This window comes from Pararge aegeria, chromosome 17 (genome assembly GCF_905163445.1).
Source record: "Pararge aegeria chromosome 17, ilParAegt1.1, whole genome shotgun sequence".
Classification (NCBI taxonomy): Eukaryota; Metazoa; Arthropoda; class Insecta; order Lepidoptera; family Nymphalidae; genus Pararge; species Pararge aegeria.
This window is the reverse complement of record NC_053196.1, coordinates 16,437,870-16,457,155: the sequence shown is the minus strand read 5'-3', so window position 1 is coordinate 16,457,155 and position 19,286 is coordinate 16,437,870. Positions and strand designations below refer to the sequence as shown.

At 37.3% G+C, this 19,286-nt stretch overlaps 2 protein-coding genes across 2 annotated transcripts in view; one reads left to right on the top strand and one right to left on the bottom strand.

Annotated features, from left to right (window-relative positions):
* Positions 1–5,741, bottom strand: part of LOC120631278 (protein transport protein Sec31A) — a 31,676-nt gene extending 25,935 nt beyond the window's left edge. Inside the window, exons 1-8 of the mRNA XM_039900762.1 lie at positions 5,704–5,741; positions 5,283–5,512; positions 4,339–4,475; positions 2,758–2,927; positions 2,294–2,376; positions 1,984–2,100; positions 1,409–1,553; positions 219–371 (exon numbers count right to left, since the gene is read on the bottom strand). Coding sequence (XP_039756696.1) covers positions 219–371; positions 1,409–1,553; positions 1,984–2,100; positions 2,294–2,376; positions 2,758–2,927; positions 4,339–4,475; positions 5,283–5,485 — 1,008 coding nt within the window. The 5' untranslated portion in view covers positions 5,486–5,512; positions 5,704–5,741. The remainder of the gene's footprint in view (positions 1–218; positions 372–1,408; positions 1,554–1,983; positions 2,101–2,293; positions 2,377–2,757; positions 2,928–4,338; positions 4,476–5,282; positions 5,513–5,703) is intronic.
* A 405-nt stretch (positions 5,742–6,146) lies between these two features.
* Positions 6,147–18,835, top strand: LOC120630809 (golgin subfamily A member 6-like protein 22). Its single transcript, XM_039900100.1, has 13 exons — positions 6,147–6,166; positions 7,155–7,324; positions 8,036–8,211; positions 10,361–10,564; positions 12,076–12,196; positions 12,285–12,455; positions 13,291–13,412; positions 13,765–13,908; positions 14,360–14,459; positions 15,638–15,814; positions 16,786–16,974; positions 17,537–17,632; positions 17,915–18,835. Exons 2-13 carry the CDS (start codon positions 7,172–7,174, stop codon positions 17,990–17,992), a joined length of 1,731 nt encoding a protein of 576 aa, XP_039756034.1. The 5' UTR covers positions 6,147–6,166; positions 7,155–7,171; the 3' UTR covers positions 17,993–18,835.
* The last annotated feature ends 451 nt before the right edge of the window (positions 18,836–19,286 follow it).

The following is a 19,286-nucleotide window of genomic DNA, read 5'->3' as shown; positions in this document are numbered from 1 at the left end:
TTTGACTTTAACTTTGAATTCTAAATATGAATCATATGTATTTTAAGCGATTCCGTGCGACGTCGCGTAGAAACCGTATAGGTATTAACTGCTATACCCCAAAACAGGTTGATGAAAAAAGGGAAAAATTTAAGCAAGATCTATGTTTGTGCTTATAAACTAGGCCTACTTGAAATGAATGAATTGTGAATTGGAGTATAGCTTGGGCTGTAGCTTACCATGTTGTGCTGCGTGCCAGTGTGCAGCAACGTGTGCACGGCCAGGGACTGGTCGAAGGCCGCCGCCGACAGCAGGCCCGGCTCGCGCGGGGACCAGCTCACGTCGAACACCCACGCGGATTGCCGACTCACTTCCACCGTCAACTCCCCACCCTGCCAAACACTAGAGTCAGCCCCACACTTGCTAACAAGGTGATTCTTTCATGATGGTAGATCATATTCAGGATTTTTACCCATGTACGTTACTCTTTTACAATGAGTTCTTACCACTCACTCTTACTTAATTCCTTTCTTTTTTCTATTCTTACTCAAAACCTGGTCTATCCAATGGCAGAACTCGCTTTACTAGTGTACTGGTTGTACACGTATTCCCATTGGCCTCAGCCGATAGTGAGTTGGCAACGAACGTTTACCACCTCCGGGACGCTTAATGCTGCGGGATCTCTTATAATCATTTTTACACTAGCTGTTGTCTGCGTCTTTCCTCCGCGTTTATAGCAAAATCCGTGGGGACTATTGAATAGAAATAGGCGTTACTTTGCGGAAATCCATGATATATTATGAAAATTTAGCTTGATTTGATTGATTTGAACTTAATGCCAAAAACTACGTTGACTGGTTGCTTAGTTAGGGTGTAGGCAACACATATATATCAGTTTATTTTATTTATACAGTCACACACCACAATACACTATAATAATATATATCATAGTTATTATAAGTATTCGTATATCATACATCACACTACGTACACATTCACACCAACTCATCCACATAACATAAATAAAAGGGCATAAAGGAAGGACAAACAAACAAACACACTGTATCATTTATAGTTATGATGATCGTGACCTAGAATTATATTTAGTAATAACCTATAAATTTGGGTTATTATTTCAACATCATAAAGTTACATCTTTACTATATCAAGAAAGCAATATATCACTTGCCGGCGTTTCCGCACCACGATTGAAGTTATCTGGCGAACAAATTGTATTGACTAAAACATGAATATCTGTAATTGATCATTCTCGGCCCGATACAATGCGAATGGGGCGTGCCCAAAATTTTTCGGTAAATTGAATTCGGTTCGGAGCCCTGGAACCAAGTAGTAAATAATTCCTTTTCCATTTTTTGCATTCCATTTTGCAAAAGTGGCAAAGCACTCAAATAAATGGAAAAGAACTTACCGGTTTAGTATTGTTTGGATTCCAGGCCAGAATCCGTCCGTCCTTGCCACCGGACAGTAGCAAGTCGTGGTCGTGGCGGCTCCACGACAGCGACAGAGCGCCCTTCTCGTGACCTTCCAGCGTCACTAGTGGGGATGCTGCCAGCCTGGTACCCAATACACATTTAGCCTAATTTGTCACAATGCGGGACATCAGACTATACTGTGTGCTGTCTTAAGAGTTGTTAGAACGCAAAGATGGTCTTCTTGAGTCATTTAAATTGAAAAACGTAAAATACTTTTCAAAACCCAAAGTTATTTAAATAAGAAAAACAAAATATCCACGACATAACAATCTTAAATACAAAACCAAAAAACATGTAAATCAAATAAGGTATTTTTTGTCTCGGCTTCCCTAAAGGTCTTTTGGCCTTTAGGGAAGCATGTCCGAACTGCGAAGCATGTCCTTGCACCAAGGTCTTGTCATCATTAGGGCTATAGTTTCCATACACTGTTTATAAGCAAGGATACTAACTTTTAGCGACTCTACGGGCGTTGCAAATGTATTAGGCACTGTGATGAATTTATCCTAATTACCTTAAGTCCCAAAGCTGTATGACGGGTGCCTGGTCGTCCTCGGAAGCTATGCACAGCTGTGTGGCCACTGCGGGGTGCCACGCCAGAGATCGCCAGCGAGTGCGGAACTGGGAGTCACTGCGAAAGATCATATTGACAACTATAATAAGTATTTCTATTGATATTTTAGTGAGTTTGTTCTCGGAAATTTTAGACCAGAATACACCCCCCAACGACATACAACAAACACTAAGTTACCGTCAATCGAGGTTTACTCAATTCAAATAATCATACACCTGCTATCATTTTAGGCGGAGACGGATATACATACCTTAGTTTCATGATAGGTTCATTCTTCCGTAAATCCCAAACCAAACATCTTGTGGCAAATGTGGATCCCAGTATGTGTTGTACCTGCAACAAGCATCATAGAAAGTAAATGATCAACTTGGAAAATAGATAACTCATCTATTACTCAGATACCCAGAACAATATAGAACTGAGCAACTAAACTAGGTATCAATTAAATGGAGTCTCGTCATATCTACTACTTGCTTTCGCTTTAAGTCTGTCAACGTAAAGTATTCGTCAGTAAAGTATTGCAATCGCCATTCGGAGGGAACTCTGAAAGTGGATATTTTTTCACAATTATTTTTATAACTGAAAATTAAACATACAATAAGTAATACATTCGTTAACTAACCGAATTAGCGGTAACTAATGATGTTTAACGCTAAAAACGTTTCTTCTCAAATGAGTGGATGAACTGGATTAATCATTAAGACATCAGTATACCTGTTGGTTCCAGGCTAAGCCTTGCACGTGGTCGTAAGGCTGGCTCCTGTTGCCGGGCGCCATTGGCTGACTTGTGTTGTTGAGATCCCAGATGAAGATCTCACTGTCCGACGCACCAGATGCTAGGAGATTCTTCTGGTATGGGTTAATATCGAGGGCTGATACGTTGCCTGCCAGAGAAAATTAGCCGCGGTAAATATCTATGCAAAAAAATAAATTCTACGTTTCTGTGATTTCAAAATAAAATCGCGCATTTATAAGATTATATTATTGTGATGAAAGCATAAACTCAATATAATTTATTAACGTTTGTCAACCAAGTTGAGGAAATTGCAGAGCAGTTTTTAAGATGTTATGGCTTCCCAAAGAATTCTATCAGTTTATAGTTCGATGTTTCACATCTGCCAGGCCTTCCGCAAAGCTTTTTTCCTGCGAATATTTACCGCGTTTTTTTGACCTTTTTGGTTTTGGTCCACCAAGTTCAATCCCTGCCACAAAGCTCTAACCTTTTGGAGTTATGTGACTTTTCAATTAAAGCAATTACATAAAACACTAGCTTAAACGGTAAAGGAAAACATCGCGAGGAAACCTGCACGCCTGAGAGTTCACCATGATGTTTTCAAGGGTGTGTGAAGTCCACCAATCCATACTTGGCCAGTTTAGTGGACTACAGGCTAAACCCTCCTGATTCTAAGAGTACCCTATAGTGGGCCGGTGACAGGTTGATACGATGAATAATATATCTGCATTGCAACACATAGCTAAGATTCAAAATAATATAGAGCAAGTTAAGAGGTTGGTCCCTGTTTCTATTACCAATATATTGTAATAAAACTGAAAGTCAACCAACCTACATTAGAGCAGTGCAATGAGAATATGCTATACTACTCTCCCCTATGATAGAAGCCTCTGACCAGCGTAGTATTTAAATAATACAAGCTAAAAATTACATTCAAAACTGACAATGATAAGAGCTATGCTTATCATGGAACAGTAGTCATAAAACATTCAATATGCTAACAAGTGAACAGATAAATGCTGAAAATAATTAGTACAAACATTTAAAACATTCTTTGAGTGTCTGACTCAGCTTGAGTCTCTTGTTCAATATTATTGAAACTGTTTTATTAAAGGTCTAGATATCAGTTTTCCATGATATTGTAAATCAGTTTGGAATGCAATATTCAGAGTAAGAAAGAAAAGTAAGAAAGTAAAAATAACTTAATATGATATTTCCTAAATTCTGTCTTACCTCAGATGAGTTATTTAATAACCATCTGATACAACACAAGTTAAATATAATTATGGAAATGAGTATTATCATGATGCTGATAGCCTAGTGGTAAGAGCTTTGGGTTTGACCCATATAACTTTTAGAGCTATGTGCATTTTTATTTAAAAAAATTAAAAGTATCAATTTATTTCATGGTGAAGGAAAACCAAAAAAAAACAGAGTTTTAAAAATAAGACTGCTGGATGTATTGGTAGTGCTCAAAAGTTAAAAGCAAGAATTAGTTTCTAAAAAGCATCACTCCAAAATGCATAATAACATAACTTTATAGATTAAAAATGTACGCTAACCATTATGTTTAGAGGTGCTTCCAACAAGGGGCTCATTTTCCTTGTTCAGCAAGTTGTCTGCACTGTAGAATTCTAGCAAGCCACCATCACAGCCTCCAACTATTACACCAGAACCTGACCACACTAGCTTTTGAAATCTGTAACAAAGGTGAAAGGCCCAATATTTATTGATAAGGTTCAAGGGTTACTGTATACAACCAGAAGATACTTAATTTCTTCTAGCAAACAAAATGCTGCTGTTTCTGGCTGTAACCAATACTTGCTGGAAGATCTAGACAGTGGTGCCACACTAGATAATAACCGATCAGCATGACACTGGGGACCAGGCAAACCTGAGCCTCAAGCAGAAGAAGGAAGACTATATACAAGGAATCAATCATTCCCAGTCAATAGAATGGTAATAAATATCCATAGTTTATTTTTTATTGGTTCATAGTTTTCAGATCTGATTCCCCGGTAAGAATTTTTTTTCAATTCTCTTACTGAGCAGAAATCATTTAAATTATTCTTCAAATTTTTTTTTTTATAATTTTATCATTCAGATCAATGACAGTCAATTAACTTTATCAAATACTTTCTTATCAGTGTCAATGAATGAGATGGTTAACTGTGAGACTTATTTTAAATTGCCCCATGTCCCTGTTTAGTTTATCAAATTAAAAAGTAACAACTTAGATAACTTCTGTTACAAGGGGTTTTGATTGGAAATTATTTCAATATTTAGATTAAAATGTTAATGTATACCTTAGAAATTGATTTTATATATGTACATCTTGTTCTCATAAAATTAATAATTTTAAGTAATATTGTATTTTTTGTCCGTCTGTTACCTATATGCCAGATTTACAAAACCGTAAATAAGATAATTGAAGTGTTTTTCTAAAGGCAATGGTATTATGTATAATGCAATTCAAAAATAATTTATTTTTAGTTACTATACTCACTTGTGTTGTGTCTGAATGCTAGATTTAAGCTCTAAATCGGGGCTAGAGTCACCCAAATTTAAAGCATACAGCTCTAAGTAAGAATTAGAGCTGAAATTAGCGTCAACTTGCTGCGCCGCGGAGCCGGTAACTATCATAGAAGGATAGTGCCCCGCTGGCGACCAGCTGGTGTTGACCGTCCGCTTCAACTCCTTAATCTTCATTTTCGAGGACCAATCACACTAGAACAACTATCACACAAATTCAAGCCCGTTAGAACCGCAAATACAAACACAATAATTATGTCACCGCTTTTCAAACATATCACATTAAATTTAAACACTTCAAGTCAATATTAAAACCACTGGGTAATCAAGGGATTATTGATTTGTGTTATTTAAGTAAAACATGGTGAAATTACATGTAAAATTAATTTATTTACCATAAAAACAGCGAGTTGGCACTTCCAACGTGGCTGACGTATTTATATCTAGAATGACAATCAAATGACAATGCTGACAGCGGATTTTGAAGTGACATTGTCAATGTCATTGTCAGCTGTCACAAAAATCACAGATTACATTAAAAACGGTTTCATTTTTGTATTGATGTAGGTACAAGACAACATAAAAAACATTAAAATTTGTAATTTTAAAAATATTTAACCATTAAACATATTAATTTTATTTCACATTATTTATATTGAAATAGTATATTTCTTGTAGTGAAAGAAATTCTAAATTATTAAATCATTGGAAAAGGAGGTCAATCAAAAATATAAATCCAATTAAGACTTATAGAGAGAAAATTGAGTAGACAATTTTTATGACAAACATAGTTTTATATTTCACGCAGTAAACTTACGAATACTACACTTACCATATAAAATTATTGATTGCATGTAGGTACGTACGAATTTAAAGGGTATCATTTGAAAAACGTTGTTCTGAATCTCTAGATTAATCATAAACCTGAACTCAGACCTACTAGAAATTGTATAGTAGGGCAAGGCTGCAGTCTTAGATTAATAATATTTTTATAATAATGTTCACAGTATAGGACGGACTTCTACATAGTAAGCTTCTATCATAGAAGCTTCTATCATAGAAGCATACTATGTAGAAATCCGTCCTATACTATCTTTTATGAAAAACTACTGAGCCCATTATTTTGATTCAGTTTTTGCGGTCAAACATAAAACATAACATTTTTTTACATGTGATTTGTTTCTTTGCATATCGTAGGTATAAAAACCATTAAACATATGAATGGGTACCTAGCTCTAACGCTCTAAGTAACTTAATATCTGCCCAGTAACTAAGCAATTGTAGAATCGATTTCATCGTGACTTCCATACTAATATTATAAATTTAAAGGTAACTCTGCTTGTCTGTTGTATGATTGTGAATAGGTTCATATGAAAAAAGAGAACATAGGATACTTTTAGCCCAGAAAAACAAACCTAGATAAAGTTTTGAGAGACGCAGGCCAACAAGAGGATTAGTTCACGCCTAGAAGATAGGTTCGCACTTGATGACTATAAGAATATAAAACTGGTTAAGTGCGCAAAAGTTACAAATTTAGCGGGAGACCAAAGCAAGGTTGAAGCTTGGCTCTAGCTAATAACAACAAGAATGAGAAAACTGAGAATCGATGCGGTGCGCTGCGATTGTCGTGAGTTGCTTCAAGCGGCGTCGCAATACACCTCGCAGTGTTGCTTTGCGCACTACGTTCTCCGTTTTTCTTCAAGCCTTCACATCGCGACTCGTTGTGAACTGACCATTATTCTGTTCACCCTGTGTGGTAGTGCTTGATGGTACACTAAAGCTAAATAGCAAGAGAAAAAATAATGGCAGGGGCTCATCTCTCAAACATCATTAAATTATTCTGCAGGTTAGATAGCAGCAATCATGCCAATAGCGATGTCCAAGGAGGAGTGGGCCCGCCTCTCGCGCTGGGCGGGCGATCGGGAAGACCCGCAGGTGATGCGGCGGCGGGAGTGCGTGCAGTACATGAACAAGATGAGCCAGCAGATGACCAAGTCTTGGCCTAATTCTTTGGAGGCAAGTTTCCACAGTATCATCATTACCCATTACCAGCCCTATACAGAGCACGGAAATCGGGTAAAAAAAGAGGGGTGTGATAAGTTTAATGTGTCTGTGTATCTGTCTGCGGTATCGTAGCTCCCAAACCGATTTTCGTTTAGATTTCTTTGTGTTATAAATAATTGAGATCTAAAGTGTTCTTAGATATCAGCTCTTTTCTAGTATAGTAACTTTAAGCGGAATAAAAAAAATCTAACTTAAAAATTCATAGTAGACCAGAAATGAAATTACATGGGCGCACAAACTTATTCGTCAGTTCTTACCTTGTTCTGTACGTAAAGTGTTTTGACTAAGCGAGTAATATCAGTTTTCGCTAAACAAAGGCATCGTCTAAATCGAATGCGTAATGAAGGCGATGTCTACAGTTAAAGTAAAAACCTTTCAGCAACTCTTAGGTGATCATCAAACCATAACTGGTCCACGGGCACGGCTTTCCTACCAGAATGAGAAGGGTTAAGGCCGTAGTCTACCACGCTGGTCAAGTGCAGATTGGTAGACTTCACACGCCGTTAAGAACGAAATGGAGAACTCTAAGGCATACTCTCAGACTTCCTCACGATGTTTTCTAGTCACTTGTTTAGGCATTTTGTGAAAACGGATAGAAGTTACGTCTGTATTGTGCAATCAATGTGTATGTGTGTAAAGTAGTTCATTGCTGCGGCTCCGCAGAACGTGAACAAGCGCAATGAAGAGTTGCGACGCGCGCGCGTGGCGGCGGCGGAGCAGGCCAACTCACAGTTCTACGCGCGCTACGTGCGGCGCCATCAGGCGGAGCAGCGCCGGCTCATGTTCAACGCGCGGGACTCCTTCTTCAAGAACAAGGACGCGCCCAAGCTGTTGCTGAGGTAACGCGTTTTACTATAACAGATTAATTTGTATACTATGGCGAACCATCTGCCGTTAATTGATATTGACATTTCACAACACTAATCTGAATTATTATGAACGGTTCGCGAATTAATAAATTAAAACTATGATTTGTATATTTTGGCTTTCAATTTTTAATTCATGCGTACTAACAACTACTATTGCAGGACGAAGTTATGAAATATACGTTATTTTTTCTTTATTGACCACTCTAGGTCGATTAAGAAAATTTTTAATTAATTTTTTTTCTTTAACGACCTAGAAAAAAAATGTGACGTTCATAATAATTCAGATTAGTGTGACAAAGTACATTATGCTGTACTGGCACTACGAAAATACATAAATTAAAATAAGAGAACGCCACGTGGTACAGAACTTTTGTTACTTTTGTAGCATTTTTATAGCATAGCAAATGTTACATTTGTAACATTTATGTTACTTTTGACTCCTCATGTTTCGCACCTCAGAATGTTACTTTTAGGTCTTATAAAGCAAAAGGGAAACGGGCGCTGCTTCTAAGTCATTGTCGTGTTGATTGGCGCACTTTACTTCGCCGTCTCGCAGATTCACTCACTCGCGTGTAATTCTAAATCTTCTTTCCCGTTTACTCAGGGTGGCGACAGTCTTTTGGCGTCTAGGTTTTCAGTTCAATTATTAAGTACGTATGCTTTTTTTTTTTGGTGTTTTCCCTGTGATTCCGAGTTTGGTCGGCCATTTATTTATTTATTTATTAATATTATCCTTATAACTTTCCTATACTTAACTTATACAACTACAGTGAATTATGTACTAAGTATTTAATCTATTATTTAACTATTATTACTTTATGTTTATTTTTTTATGCATCAGGAACCCTCTTCGGTGAAGGCCTCCTCCAAGACTTGCCATCTTTCCCTATCCTGAGCTATTTGGATCCATTGTGGACCCGCGATTTTCTTAATATCATCATCCCATCGAGTACACGGTCTGCCTCTGTAGCGCTTGCCTGGTGGGCCTCTCCATGTGGTTACTGTTTTGGTCCACCTGTGATATGTGAGGCGCGCCACGTGACCCGCCCATTTCCACTTTAGTTTTTTTGCGTAGCTTAGTGCATCTATTATTTTCGTGGCTGATCTTATTTTTGTGTGTCTTATCTTGTGTAGCTTTTTAATGTTTAGCATGCTCCGTTCCATTCCTCTTTGACATGTATTTATATTGTTTTTTGTTTTATTTGTAAATTTCCATGTTTGGCATGCCTATGTCAGGCATGGAATAAGGCATGAATCCATAACTTTCTTCTTAAGTAAGTATTATAGGTATGTCACTCTTAAATATCTCCTTGCAGCTCTAATATTTGTTCCACGTATTTTTTATTCTTCTCTCAATTTCTTTATCGTTTCTGTCTCTACTGAATCCAATTAATTTTCCTAAGTAAATTTACTGTTCGACATATTCTTATTCGTCATTTTCAATTTTTATAGCTGATCTTATGTAATTGGTCATGGCTTTCGTTTTTGTTACATTCATTTGTAGACCTACTTGTATGCTAGCCTTGTGTAAAGATTCTATCATATTTTGAAGCTCGTTTCTGATAGCTCGTTTCTGATAGCAAAATTACGTAGTCTGCAGAGAAGCAATTTTTGACTTTTTTTTTAACTGTCGTATGTTTTATCTGCCACTGGCAACATACATCATTTTGCTAAACAAGAGAACAATGAAAGCGAAGGTTTCGTTTACTATGAACACTAAGCTGAATTTGTGACAAGCAAGCAAACATCCGTGAGGTGAATATTCTAAAGCTAGGCAAAGCTAAGTAAAAATTAATAGGAGCACCACTATCTGTGTTATCTTTTACTTAAGTCTAGCAACCCAAATAATACCTACGGTAGGTTAATTTAGATACCTACAAATCTAATTTAGTTTTCTAATTAGGATGGAAGCGGGCAGAGGGCTTTAATTTTGATAGATATAACAAACAGAAATACCTTGTATTAGCTAGTTGTACATGTCACCAGGTACCAGAACACAAAATGGATCCTTCAAAATGCGCTCTTTACTAATGTGTGTGGTTCACGGTCTTCATAACACTATAATAGCTGATCTAATGTCAATTATTTCGCGTAGACCTAGATAACAAATGTTTTCCAGCGCCGTTAAAGAGACGGTAACACAAAAAGAACGCAAGGAGCAAGTGAAGTTCAACAACGAGCTAAAGCAACAAGCTGCCGAGAAAAAGAAACGTGACGATGAGGAGGTTTTAAAGAACGCTAAGGAATGGCACGCATTGATGGAACTACGGGAGAAGACGCGGTTCGAGGTCAACAAAAAACATCAGCTGGAGGTTTTAGATCAGTAAGTCTTCTTCGATGTAAGTTCGTGAGTTAAAAGGTCGAACCTGAAACTTCACCCGGTAATAGCGTTATTAAATTCAAATTCAAAATTTCTTTATCCATGTTGGCCCATCACGGACACTTATGAAGCGTTTATACCTACATGTTTACATAGTTGCAACTTACTACGACAAGTTACGAACGTTCCAAACACGCTCTTGTCTAAGAAGAACCCACAACAAACTTAGCATGGAAACTTCTTTTGTTATCACCACATCATAGTAAATTCATATTAAGCTATGAAGTTAAATCAATTAACACCCAAGCTTTTTTATCGTTAAAGTAATCATTCACATTATAATAATATTTTTCTGTAAGCTTACGTTGCATATAAACTTTGCACTTATTTAGAGACATCACAAAGGTTTAATGAGTTAATTTGTTATAAAATAATATACAATCATATAAAATCAATAAAACGGAAGCGCTCTATGGATGTGAAAGTTAATTAAATCGAATTAGTTTGTACGTGAGATTGTAATGTACCAGCAGGCCGATTCTGTATGCCTGGTGATACTAAATTTAGTTAGTACTAAATATATTTCCACTGTGGAAAGTTGCCACCAAATAAATAATAAAAATTAATAAATATCCTAAGACAATACACACATCGCCATCCAGCCCTGAAGTGAGCGTAGCTTGTGTTATGAGTACAACGATAACTGATGAATTTTATTTATGAATAATATACAATAACCATATATACTAATAAACTCCCAGACACTGAAAAACCTTCATGTTCATCACACAAACATTTTCCAGTTGTGGGAATCGAATCCACAACCTTGACTCAGAAAGCAGGGTCGCTGCCCACTGCTCCAATCGGGCGTCAAAATAAACTGTTGAATACATATTTTGCATTCTGAAACCTAAGTTAAGAACAGAGTTAATTTCAACTCGGTTGGCAGATACAATTATGTATAATTGTGGTTTGGGCTTTATTAGATGGCAACTTTTCACTGTGGCTAGCTAAGTTTGGTGTCAACTGAGATACAGAATCATCCTGCCAACCCGTTCCTTCATCTTTCCTAAAGTCAAAGGTTGTCTGGAAGTTGTCTCGTTTAAGCAATAAGACCGCCTTTGCACGCCCCATTGTCTATGCTAAGTTTCTGTGTACGTATTTACTTTGTATAAAATGTGTGTGTGTGCAATAAAGTTTTAAAAAAAGCAAACAAACAAACACAGACCATTTTTCTTTTGGATAAACTTGCTGTGTCTCATGACTTTGACTGCGTTTGTTCTGTTTTTAAAATAAATTGACCGCTGGATCCTTTTATTTTTCTGGGATAAAAAGTACCGCTCGTCCATCTCCGGGATGCAAACTGTGTACCATATTTCTATTATTTCATTAAAATCTGTAGCAGTTGAGCCGAACGTAAGTTACAAATTATCAAACAAAGACAGTTTCGCTTCCACGAGACCTAATTATGACCAAAAACCATTTATTTGGATTTAACGGATGTTCAATTGTAGAGCGCACGAAGTATCTGAACGTAAACGTGCGGAATATGAAATGGAACTGAACATGCAGAAGATTGACAATATCAAAGCGCAGGAGCAGATGGATACGCTGCGAGAATTCGATGAGGAATACGTAAGAATTGACTCACTCACAATTTAAATAACTTAGCAGGCCTAACCTAACGTCACTTATTTACCACCACATTCTTATTTCACTCCAGAGAAAGAATGAAAGGGACAACATCTTTGCCGATATGGTTCGCGCCAAACAGGAAGCGGAACAAAGACGTGCGGAGCAAGAAGCCAGAGAGAAGATGGACGATCGTCTTATAGAAGTGCTGCAGCGATCGCGAGCGCGGATTGAAAGTAAAAGACGACAGACTGAAAAACAGGTATACCCATCTATTGAAGCTTACAGCCTAGATCGTAATATTGATAGACAAATAAGAAGCCGTATTGTACATAAACACATGAAAACTATAAATAGGAACAGTCTATTTTATAAATTAAATATTTGGTTACTATTTTTCGACGATTGTTAAAAGAATCACCGACATCTCACTGTTTTTATAGTCACGAAGAATTATTTGGTTGCCTTGAAAAGATCGCTATATAGCGATAAGGCCGCCATATTGTACCTTTGTATTTTGTAATTTTTCTGTGTGAGTTGTACTTAGGTACAATAAAACTGTATTTATTCATTTATTCGGTAATGCTTGTGACTATACAGGCCAAAGGATCAATAATCGTGGACTGCAAAGGTGTTGTAGTAGCAATCTCGCACAAAGACTTTAAGCGAGACGCAAAAGGCCACGCTTGGATACGACCTACTCGTGTATACATTACATATAATTAATTCTTTTTTTCCTACATTTAATTATTTTTTTCAAGTAAGTACGATAAGTAAATAATAGTTTTAAGGATTCCTTATTTTTCCTGTTACCTGAAATAAGTTAATACAAGCAAATTCGAATCTGTGGATTTGAGTTCGGACATTGCTACTTGCAAGTTTTTAAGCTGCACGATTTTTCGAAAGGAATCGTGTATACGTAACTTGAGCTATCTGTTTCCTAGAAACAGACGGAATTGAAACTACCAAAATGTTTAATACCTCCGCGCATTTACCTACGATATAAGTTAAAGTTCCATGTTTCATAAGATGCAATCCTCTGCTTTCGCAACTAAACAAAATTACACAGAGAAGCCTTCTAAGGATTAACTTTTCAGATACAAAAGGAGAAACAGGATGTGCTGGACAAGATAAGTCAGAGGCTGGAATCTGGTGACGAGGCTCGCGATGCTAAAGAACAACAGATATTGGACAAGGCTATCAAAGAAAAGGAAGCTATGTAAGTTAAAATATAAGTAACAACATATACAAGTGCCATATGGCCCGCCCAGTGTGGATATTATGGGTAGTCTCACCCGTTAGGAGAGGCTTTTTGGCCAGTAGTTGACTGCTTAGGCTATTGATGACTACGAAATTGTATTTTTAATAACTCCAAACTGCGCAACATTATTATATACTTACATGGCATCCGTACGAAGACGGGGTGGGTCGATAATGCACTTCTTTACTTCCATTAAGCGTGAGTATCGTCAAGCTAATCAATTTGATCTTTTTTTCTAAATTAGACACATCATGTGTTTTGTGTGAACGCAGTTTAAATAATTTTAAAATTCCACACCTTTTTCGTTTAGAATGGATGCTCGTCGCCAGGCCGAGCTTCGTAAGAAGGAGCAGTTCAAACAAGAGCGTATTGATATTAGGAATCAGTTCCTGGAGCAAGAGAAACAGCGCCTGTATGAAATGAATGTCATGCACCAGTGGGAGATCATGAACAGGTTAATATTTTTATAGAATTAGCTGCAACAATCATGACATGTGCAATTACTAGTTCAAACTGAATTTGTTGAATAAAGAACTAACTTTGCCAACGTGGCGTAGGTACTTACCCACTTATTGATCAGGCTTTATCGGACCAAGCAGATGGCCCCCCTGATGTTAAGTTTTAAACTTTCGCCCATAAACAAAGCAACGCAGGTCCTGCACCGTGCCGCCCTGACGTGTCCATTAACCTGAAGCGTAGGTGTTTAAACCTTATGTGCATGGAACTACACCGGCAACTTCACTCTTCAGACCGGAACAGAGCATTGCAAAAATAAGGCTTAGTGGCGGAAATAAGCATGTGGTGCAATAGATAGTAGCTCTACTATAAGCCCTAAGCACCCTTGATAAGATTAGAGGTTTTGAAACAATCAAATTTGGTAAAATAATTTATACTGTTTTTTTCAGATTTAAGAACGATGAGCTGTATGCAGATTATCAAAAAAAGCTGCGAGAAGAGAAGAAGCAAAAGATACAGGAGTACCGAGACGACATTGTTAAACTATGGGTTAGTGTTCCCTTGCCTTGGCATTGATCCTCGCATTAATTCACAAGCTGAAATTGAACGGTTACCACTGTCATGAAATCCTGAAAAAGTCCCCATTGATCCCGCATGTGCATACATTTTTATTTAGTCTTGCATATTAATGAAGAATACAGCTCCAGCTACGAGTAACTTTCGAATGGCTTTTTTTCAGTAAGAGTTTACTCTTAGAGAAAAAAGTATAAGCGCAATTTTAGTAGATAATTACCAGACGTACAATTTCAGTCTGAGCTATTTTTTTCGTAAAACTAATCAAGCCCTAAGTCTCAAAAACCCCATTTTTGCGACCATTAAAAAGTTTACACACGCGGGATCAATGGGGAATTTTCAGGATTTCATTACCTGCTTGTTAATTTTCAGCTTTTTTTTTAAATTTTTAACTTACCTATGCATGGGTGAGTTTTATTGTACCCCTATTATTTGTGCAACGTTGTGCGGGGATATTCAGATTAAAAAAGGAGAAACTATTTTTTGACCACGATTATTAAAACGAAAAAAGAAAGAAATATGTGAAATTTACGAAACAAAAAGTACAAAAGCAAAGGTAGAATTTTGTGTAGGCATCGCTTAAAGCCATATTATAGTCTTTAAGCGATCGCTACACAAAGTTCAAGAATGGTTGCGACAATACTTCTTTTTTATATAGGTCTTGGGCAATACATCTCTGAACATACCTGCCCGCAGACTGTTAATATTAATATCGACAATGTTATTAGCCAAAACTTAGTTGTTTAATTAATTGCCACACGGGCAATAACATAAGTGACAATATTAGAATGATGTCAATAATATTCGTCTTGTGTACGCATGTGCGGGCAACCATTAGTCAAAGTTGTATTTTTTTCCGCCTTCTTGGGTCGCCCATAGGCTAAACACAAATAACAGTATTGACAATAATTTTCAGACTCTTCAAATAAGTACACACAGGCAATATTATCGTCATAAACGAAAATATTGTCAATATTATTGACAAGTGTGCGGCGAGCCAAAGATAATATATGAAAAAACCATAGACAGCAAAAACATTGGCATTACAAAACTGAAAACATCAACATATGACATTCCCATTTCCGTGTTTTTCGCTTGTACCCTACAATTAAGTGAGATGTATGTTATTTGCGATGTGTGTCTCAACCGGGCAGCGCGAGCGGGAGGCGTGCGAGGCGCGCGAGCGCGCGGAGACGAGGTGGTTCTATGGCTCGCTGGCCGAGCGCAAGCTGCGCGCCGCGGACAACAAGCTCCTCGCGCACGGCGCGCTGCTGCTGCAGGAGGCCGCCCGGCACGCGCGCCCCGATCGCGCGCTCCGGCAAGCGCTTGATGTGAGTCTCACGCAGCCTCGCGCTATTCGCTTGGCCTCATGCCCGATTTCACTGACGAACATGGCTATGCATTAATAAGTCGCCTAATCTAAGAATATTTCATCTGCATTTGACAAATACTAGCCCAAGAGTTGGTGAAACGTTTTTTCTATGGAAATCGCCTAAATCATTAATAAGGCATGTGATTGAGGCGATTCCTAGTGATAACAGGCATAAGAACTCTGAGAACCGATGGAAAAACCAAAGGCGCTGGAATGGCGACCTCGCACTGGTAAACGTTGCGTGGGGAGGCCCCGACGAGGTGGAAAGATGACATATTATTTAGAAACAAACCGCACAAGACTGCAGTTTTTGAAACATCAGATAAAAAACTGTGTCTGGCAGTGTACATCCATTGGTTGACATGATGATGATGAAGGAAAGTAGATGATTTGTTATAACTATGACCATACCAACCTAATGTATAATGCCCCTGAAGTAGGTATATCCTATTGACCCAATTTTTTTATTTATAACACAAAATAACACTTTGAATTTTCTTGACAATGAAATGCACAATTACAACAAAAATAAATATCTTGGGCGGTTTCTTAATGTTCTAATTATCTATTTGAAATTTAAAATTCAATGAAATTCATATAACATTTATACCAAATATGGCAAGTGTGATATTTGTAAATTATGCTAGTTACCTCCCCACAGCCAAAGAGGTGCTGTCAAGCAATTTTTTATGCAGCATCTCAAGTGAGGAATATATTTAAATTTAAATTTAGATGACATGACGGGATTCAATTCTAATATGCAATTTACTATTTGTGTTCTTTAAAATTTCTTATGCATTCTCGATGAGTCTGCATTTATGCGCTTTTAACTAAAACAAGAGCATGATGGCCACTTTGGTGTAGCAATTGTACTTTTTTTATTATTCGAAGCTGAGTTCATTCAGTTCAAGTATTTTACATTACTTTCAGCGTTATTGCAAGCTATACCGCTTGTATCCCATGCCAGATCTACCCTCATCAATGCAAGAACATTTCAAGCAGTATGCTCCACAAGACTTGTCACAACCTGACCCGAACTATGAGTATCCAAAGCCTCCTGTTACATCTATTGATGAGGATTTGGAAGAGGGGAAACGAGTTGGACTGCAGGATCCTGTGGTGAGTAACATGTTGGACAAATAACATTCAAAGTTACAGACATCTTGGTGGCCCGGACCTTAATGGTTGGGACTCCTCCTGTACCAACAATGTACGCTGCTTGGAAAGATTCACAGCAGAAACCTCTAGACAGACTTTAGGCAATGACGAGATGCCTGATTTATGACATCATCACTTGGATGGGGTGCCAAATGTGTACAACCAATAGTTGCTGGAACAGAGATTAGTACGTGAAACTAATTATAAACATTACCCTTATCTACCCTACTTAGGTTTAGATTCTACTCGACTTTCGCTAGCCAGAGGAAGCTCCTCCTCCACTGGTGCCACCGAGGTGACTATTCAGTGGTTAGCAGTTACACAAAACTTTAAATTCAAATAAAGTACTTGTTATGTATGGAAAAACTTTATCTAGCTATTGTTGCTCCAATCAATTGCTTTGTAACTAAGGTGGTGGTGGTGCATTGCTGTTTGTTTTTTATTTACCAAAACTTTTTGATAAATAAAGCAAAAAAAAAAAATGTACTCATTATAATACGGGTTTTATTCCTGTCCTTCACAGCTAGGCCCCGCCAAACTCCCTGCGCCCTCTAACAAGGAGCCAGAAGACTACAAGAGGGCGGGGCCTGCTAACGGCTTGCAGTGGCGAAACGCTCAGGTACATCCTTCTTTGATTTATTTATTTACATACCATGTGAATAAAATTATTAACATTGCATTGTTATATTATCGATTACAAAAAGTGTAGTAATCGATTACTGCATGAAGTATACACCATTTTGCAACAATGGCAGTTTGGGAACGCTTAATTGCTTATGCTACACAGGACGCCGATCCGTAACATCGTCCTAACCTTTGAATCTCTCATATTGGAGCCTCTTTGCCCAACAGTGGGATACTAATACGCCGGAGTTGTTGGTGACTAATGATTATTTTCCAGCATGACCTCACATTGCCGCCTATCACTGTGCGACAATGCGAAACTCTGCAATGCAACTGCGAAAAGAAGAAGAAATGAAACCACAGCCTTACAAAATAATTGTTTATTCTCATCTCAACTTTAGAATGTTTTGTCTGTTTTACATGTTTTATGGCACCAGTATGTTATGCGAACCCAGCCAGCTGTAGGCCTATTTTATGTCATAACTGAGAGATAAAAAAAATACTGCTTTTATATATGGTAGGGTCACATAAGTGTTACGATAATATTTTACGTAAATAATAGGAAGCAAACACTATCGAATAACAATAATTATTGTTTCGATTGTTTGTTGCTCCTAAATTATTTGACAGTTTACATGTGAAATTAAGTTTCCCGACCTTTTAATTTTAATTCTACAGCTAGTGGGGGCGCATATAAGATTTTTGTGACTAGAGATAACAATGTGATGTATATTTATATTAACTTTTTTGTACAAATTTTATCTTGTATACAGCAAAATCGTTGGGAGTGTGAAACTTAAAATAAAACTTAACAATTAATTTTGAACTAAGCCTAGCTTATTCGAATCTTTGGTCACATTGAGTGTAGATGGTCTGAGCGGTGGATTAATTAAATATAAGTGCGAGACTACACTAACGACTGGTTTCGACAAAAAAGTCGCGTCACCCATTTTGGCCGTTTTTCTGACGATCAAGTCACACACACTCGTAGATGCATTTAATTAAAGTCACACTTGTCAGTTCTTGCATTAGGTGTCTAATTTGACGTCACAAAATATAAGTTGTGCGTTGTGATGTAAGTTTGATGTCAAAGCTCAAACATTTTGCACGATGAAGACGATGTGTGAACCTCACATCGTATGGCAATAAGTATAAGTTTGTTGGAAATGATTTTGGAAATAAACAATTTTAGCAATTTGAGAGCTGAATTTAAATTTGAAAATCAATTGCTGAAATGAAACCTAAAAGGTTTCATTTCAGCAATTTAATGTTTAAAGGAATACTAATGCTAGATCTCGTGCGACATATCTTTTTGCGACAAACGTCGGTAACAAACGTGACATAAAAGTCGCTAGTGTGTCCTTGCGCTAAAATGTCAATGAAATTCTAAAGTCAGACGACAATACGTCGTAAGTTGATTAATATGGAATTAATCTCGACACAGCGGTCATTAATACTTTCGTTAACTTTGGCTTTACAAAGCAATTGTCTATATTTTACAAATTATAACGATTGTCATTATTAACGAAAAAAAGTAACTTAGAAGTATTTTTTTTAACTATTGTGTTTTACTGAGGTCCATTGAGCTGTCCCATTCTAAGATCATCAGATCCTCATTGAATTTAAACAAGATTTTAGACAAATGAAAA

Coding starts and splice junctions, on each gene's coding strand:
- LOC120630809 (XM_039900100.1), top strand. CDS start 7,172: ATGCCAATAGCGATGTCCAAGGAGGAGTGGGCCCGCCTCTCGCGCTGG. Junction 7,325..8,035: donor CTTGGCCTAATTCTTTGGAG/GCAAGTTTCCAC, acceptor GCGGCTCCGCAG/AACGTGAACAAGCGCAATGA. Junction 8,212..10,360: donor GCGCCCAAGCTGTTGCTGAG/GTAACGCGTTTT, acceptor AATGTTTTCCAG/CGCCGTTAAAGAGACGGTAA.